Here is a 6438-nt window from a genome sequence, read left to right on the forward strand (position 1 = left end):
TAGAGCATGAGACAATGGGCCTTTTAACTTTTTTATAGTGATACACAGAGAAAGGGGAAGAGATTTGGAGATGGAAAGATAGAGAGAGATTGGGGTGATAGACACAGAGGAAGAGAGATAGCAGTTGCAGAGATAGAGCAAGAGAAAGTGATATTGCCAGCAGAGAAAAAAAAAACCCGGAATTGTACCTTTTTTTTTTTGAGAGTGAGAGAGAGAGAGAGAGAGAGAGAGAGAGAGGTGGGGGGAGCGAGAAAGAGAGAGAGAGAGATTTTATGAATGAAGCACGGTGACTCAGGGATGTGTCATACAGAACGTCTTTATAAAAGGAAGTTTTAAACAAGCCTAAACATTTCACTGCGCGAAAAAATCACTTACACTACACACACTCGCATCCCTCTCTCCTTCTGTCTATCTCTCTCTCTCTCTCTGACCCTCTCCATCCTTCCTGTCTGTTCCAGCTTTTGGTGTGCTCAAGTCGAAATGTTTAAAGGGAGGAATTAGACACTTCTGCACCCACTCAGGACCCGTTTCTTTTCCTTCCTTCCTTCCATCTCTCTCTCTCGAACCGTCGGTCGGACTCTCCAGAATCAGAAGTAGTTCGGGAGCACGTGACAAAGAACCGGAACTCTTGTTTGTTTATTTATTAATTTGTACGCTATTTATTTATTTATCTATCTCACTATTTATTTGCAACCTATTTATTAGCCTGCTTCAAGGATCTACACAAACATGAAATGTAAGTGATGTTATTCCTTCCTCTGTAATAATCATGTTTTTTCATCAATGTTTTTTTTTTTTTTGGTAAATCACTATTTCAAAATATTATGGGATGCCCAAAGTTTGATGGGCGTGTGTGTGTGTGTGTGTGTGAGAGAGAGAGAGGACAGGATTGACAGCACTCACTGTTTATTTAGGTTTAAATCGACAGTGGGAATCGAACATATTCACTGCTGTATTGCAGCTAAATAAAGTCTCCAGAGCTCATTCATTTCTCTCCGCCTGACACAACTATCCCGGCTTAATCAGTCCGCGTGTTGTAACACTTGCAGCACGCTGTTTCCGCCGGAACAACAAACCCGGGCGCGCGCGTGTGTGTGTGTGCGCGTATGTGTATGAGATCACATCTCTGTCGCTCTAATGGGGCGCGCGTGCGTGTGTGTGTATGAGATCGCATCTCTGTCGCTCTAACGAGCCGCGCGCACGTGCACTAATCACTGTTGATTTCCCTTCCGCAGTGCTGCTCGACTCCGCCTCCTCGCTGCTCTTCTCCATCCTATTGGCTCAGCTGTCGTTGTTTACTTCGGCGCTTCCCGCCCACCCGCGACGTCCCCACACCGATTTCGACAAGCTGACCAACCAGACGAGGCATCTGCAGAAGATGACCCACGACCTGATCGTAAGTTCAGCTCTAATGCATCAGTGATGAATGAATGAATGAATGAATGATCCTTTAGCAACCTCGAGTTGATGGTGTTCAGATCTCAATTCAGCATGTGGGATCTGGCTGAGCTACAGCTCTTCTTCTTCTTCTTGCTCCCTTTCTCTGAGCTCAAACACACATGTGGCCTTTCAGCTCATCTGGTCTGCATTAATCATGGTGAGAGCAGGGGTGGCAGATTGCGGTGGCTTTGAATCCATGAGGGTGAAGATAACGCTCATTTCCATCAGGCTAAAACAACAGCGATCTGGACTCGAGCCCAGTCCTGGCCATCATCCCAGACTAAACTTGAACAGTAGTAAGCCCTAAACGCTGAATCTCTCCAGCCACGAAGTCTTTCCACTACAGGGTTGCTTCTTAGGGTTCGGTTCGGTTTGTCGGATCGTTCCTTTTAGTCAGTAAGCGACAAAGGTTTTCGGTCAGGTTTTGCCAGGTTGCTAGGTGATTGAGGTCCTTAGCCTAAGGGGCACTGAACCCATTCATTCTGTACTCCGTTCACCTCTGAGAGGCCTCCCTGTCATAACTCCCTGATGGAAACATAAGCATGTCCTCCCTTGCGTTGCCATGGCTTTTCTGAAGGCCTGTTTACAAGCACAAGCGAGGCGAAATTTGAAAAGTACAGTCTGGAACAGTCAGGCAGCACCATAAACATTGCTTTATGCAGCAGGAACGTGTGGAGGGAGCGTAAAGGGTTTTAGTTTCAGTTGTCTATAAGTGTCTTGAGTCACGGCTCAGGGTCTCATTGATGTTCCTTGCCTCAGACTGCAGTGCCCTTGTGAAGCACAGAAACTCTGACCTCATCCTCTTCTGCTGCGTTTGATTGTATCTGAGGTTATATTGCTCCCTTTCATGGCTTTGAGAATGCACTCAGGTATGACCTGTATGTAAGTAAGATCAGATCAGGGACTCTGTCACTCTCGGCGTATGCAGTAGGCTGCAATGACATGCAGCCAGACTGATGCTAACCTGACTGTATATGTGCTTAAAGGGAGATTAGATACAGTCAGGTTCGGTGCGTTGCTTTGTGCTGGTGCGCCAGATGTGAAGGCAGATCATTATCAAAGACGCCACCTGCGACAAAAAGACCCCAGTCCACTCTGAGCAGTAGTTTGTTAGTTTTTCAGTCAGATTTATTTTGGTTCTTCTTGCATGGAGTTACACTTTACACGGGTCAAGCCTAGGAAAGAAAAATAGTTGGGAGTTGATGGAAAGTCCCCACAAGAAAGCAATAAAAACGATGTGTGCTGGCTGCTGTGGTTGCACGCACAGAATGTGTTAATGTGTGTTAGTTTGCGAGGGTGTATTTACTCCATTCGGTGCTTGCCTGACTCTGTGTGTGTGTATTGTAAATAGCTGTGGGCTGTGTAGGTGTGGGATTACTTGTTTAGCTTTTCGGTTGTCACAGCAAAGTGCTCCGATAGAAATCAGGTAGATTTATCACATTGCCATATTTGCATTCAGGAACACAGAAGGAGAGGGGGACAAAATGCAGTGAGGTGAGCTGAGGATCCAAGAGGATGTGCACGTGCGTGCGTGAGGAGAAAAGTGGAGCCGAGAACACTATGGACATTCAGTACATGCATGTCTAGGAGCAAAGCTCATGTCAGATGAAGATTAGAAGCAGTGACAGGGAGAAGTGAGTAATGAAGCAGGGAATGGAATGTGTTTTGGGTCTTTCTTGATGAGAGAAAGAAAGCAAGGCATGGGGATGTGTGAAATGGTTGCAAGACAGCAACAACACATGAAGGAAAAAACACTGAGACAAACAGTGGAAGGACGGCAGCGGAAAGCTGACCTCACCGTGCTGCTTCATGATGATGTTTTTCTCATCTGATGAAAACCTCGATGACGCATAGCGTGCATTACACCTGTCACCTAATCGACTGATCAGCGCCGCTTGTACGCTTCTGATGTCTGAATTGTCTTATTTCCTGCCCATTAGTGGTGTAACTACATTTGGTAGCAACACTGTTCAGCCCTTGTTTATGCCCTTTAAACACATTAACAAACAGGAGCTAAGAAGTTTAAACAACCAAAACCGCCTAATAACCTCTTCTTTTAATGTTTCTGTCTCCCTCTAGTGGTCGGAATGGAAAAAAAGTGGGGCCTCTTCTGGGTCTGTATGTCATTGCGCCTTTTTTTTAGGCCTGACCCTGGAGTTTCCCTACATCCCAATGTTGTCTATTCTGCTCCAAGCGCCTTACTCATTGCATATGCTGTTATTCTTCCTCTAAAAAACATCCTGTGGCTTCAGGTCACAAACTTTTCTTGTTGACTTTCAGAGGTTGTACCCTGGTGAACTCTCGGTGACTCTGATGCTCTGTAATTCTGTGGTATTGGTAGAGGATGCTTTCTGCTACTGATTTAAGAGCAGGAGGCATCCTCTCGAGGTTGCTAATATTAGCACTCTGGCCACTGCGAACTGTTCTTGGATCAGGGCTCGGAGGTCGTCTCGAAGCATGGGAAATTCTGCATAGTGCCATGACGTTGCTTTTGTGGACAGCGTTTCCCTTGTGATCATGTGTTTTATCTGTTTACTGAAGGCATTTCTATCCTTTTGGCCCTTTATTTCAGAGTGACCACAAGGGTGAACCGGTGATCGACCACCACAGGTTCAAGTCTCTTCCAGCCATCAACAGCAGAGCCAATGACCTTGGTTCACTGGAGGTAAACTTCCAGCCAGAGTCTGTCTGCCTTGTGGTTTATCAACCTCTTAATTTTGCACACGCTCTTCACTGTTTGTGAGTGGACAGAAGTAGCTTGTTTGCAGAATTTTAGATGTAATTTAAAGTAACGAAGTATGTCATTGTGGTTATAAAAGCAAACGTGAAAGAGTTTGGTTACGAATTTGAATGCACCTAATCTAATGGAACGTTTCTCTCCTCCCAGCTGAAATCTACGCTTTCTCAGCTCCACGCTGGCTTCAAGACTTTCGAGCACCATTTCGAGTGGCTGAACAAGGTGACACAGAAGCACCATCACTCCTCAGGACCAAAGCTAGTCGAAATGATCTCGCACATCAAGAGTCTTATCAATCTGCTACAGCGCCAGGTAACCGAAACGCACCACACACTATATATCTGTCTATCTGCCAGCACTGCAAAACATCATTTACAACATCAATCTCAAGGCATGAATGAAAAAATAAAAACACCTCCATAGGTGGCATCGTCACATTCGGTCTGTTTTGACATCCCTTTCTATGTATCTGTTTTCAGATGCTGGACACCCCTCGGGTACCTTCTCCATCCCTCCCTCCCCAACCCTCCTCCCAATGGGAGATAAATCAGTCTTCACAGGTGCTTCTTCAGAGGTTCAGGCTTTACTGTGATTGGGCGGCGCGTGCTTTCCTCAGCCTCAAGTCCAAAATGCAGGCATGAGGGCTGCTGTCAAGCCCGCAGCCAATCACGACCCACCATTTCTAACACTACGGCGAATGGCCATTCCTCTGTCCCTGTATGAACTACCAGCCTGGTGCATATGTGAGCTGATCGAATGGCAGCAACGTTGTCGTCACTGATCTGTAGTCATTGGCACATTGAAGCCAGAGTGCAAACATGAGAACGCCACCTGTCTGCCACAGCTGTGAGTGTTTGGACTACAGCGACACATCACTGCCAACAGCCTGCTTCTGATCCTCTGCATAATTTCATCTGAATTTCACTTTCTTCTCTTGCGCTTTTTTTTTTTTAATTCAACCTAATATTTATGTATTTATTTATTTATTGAGCGGTTATTTAGTTATTTATTTGGTGTCATTATTTATTTAATTCTTTGAGGAAAAAAAAAACACCGTCATTTTCTTTACCATTTTAAAAGTAAAATGTACTGTCTTCCTGTTTTCCATCTTTCTTTCTTTCTCTTCTAGCCATTCTTCCGAAAAATCTGTTGATGCCTCATATTTAACAAATTGTACTCTTCCTCATGTCTCTCTCTTTTTTTTTTTTTTTTTTAATTCAGGAGACATGTGTTCACAATTGTTGTTATCTAGATTGTTTTTGCCACTAGATGTAGCAATATTGCTGGGTTTGCAAGGCGTCTGTTAGTGTAAGATGATGATGATGATGATAAATTAGCAAATGGGAGGAAAAAAGGATCACAAAGCACTGACCTACACCATTGCTGCCTTTTTTCTCCTTTTTTTTGTCTCCTTCTTTGCACAGTATATTTGGGTTTGTGTTTTGGATCCTCTGATTCAGATGTGCTTCGACGGCTAACCCGTTCGTAAGCAACGTTCAATGAAAGAAAAAAAATGAGAAACAACCCAAGCCTTAAAATACTATGTATTGTGATATCGTGATTTATTTGGTAATGTACAGGTGTACATACATCATCCTGAATGTAAATTGTTCAGTACAGTGCAAATGTGTATTATATTATAGTTTTCTATGATATAAGGCCCCTTGCTCTGTCAATTTTATCGCAATATCAAAATTATTCTGTTTTGACTTTTTTTTTTAGTCTTTTGATATACTATTTATTATGTTTTCATGTTATTTATTTTCACTGAAGAGAAGCAAGCCTTCTGTAATTTTTATACTTTTATACTACTTATAATCAGACTTTATCATTGCTATTGAAAATTTTAATGTTCAACTGCATTGCCTCACATGCTGTAAGTGACATTGCTGTTTGACAGAAAGGTGTCAAGAGTGCGTCAGATACAATAAAGGAGTTAATAGCAAGGACCGTTGCAGTGTGATTTTTTCCCCCCCCTTCTTTTGCCAGTGTTCAGTACAAGTACACACAAGTACAATACACATAATAAAAATATACTGAGAATGGTTAAATCCAACATGAACTGGGGTCTGTTAAGATCTCATATCTCGTGTCTACACAGCTGGAACACTTTACCGGATAACACTCAATCACTGACAACTATTAAGAAATTTAAAAGAGCAGTGAAAAGTTCCTTTATAGTAAATATATGGTATTTACTATATAGCACAGTGGTGTAGTGGTTAGCACGGTCGCCTCACAGTAAGAAGGTTCTGGGTTCG

The 6438-nt window shown here is 43.4% G+C and overlaps 1 protein-coding gene across 1 annotated transcript; it reads left to right on the forward strand.

The window, feature by feature from the left end:
• Positions 1-366: 366 nt before the first annotated feature.
• Positions 367-5213, forward strand: il11a (interleukin 11a). The gene is made up of 5 exons (XM_060920494.1): positions 367-736; positions 1236-1396; positions 4013-4105; positions 4328-4489; positions 4657-5213. The coding sequence occupies exons 1-5, from the start codon at positions 730-732 to the stop codon at positions 4816-4818; spliced, it is 585 nt and encodes a 194-aa protein (XP_060776477.1). The 5' UTR covers positions 367-729; the 3' UTR covers positions 4819-5213.
• The last annotated feature ends 1225 nt before the right edge of the window (positions 5214-6438 follow it).

Source organism: Neoarius graeffei, chromosome 5 (genome assembly GCF_027579695.1).
Source record: "Neoarius graeffei isolate fNeoGra1 chromosome 5, fNeoGra1.pri, whole genome shotgun sequence".
NCBI lineage: Eukaryota > Metazoa > Chordata > Actinopteri > Siluriformes > Ariidae > Neoarius > Neoarius graeffei.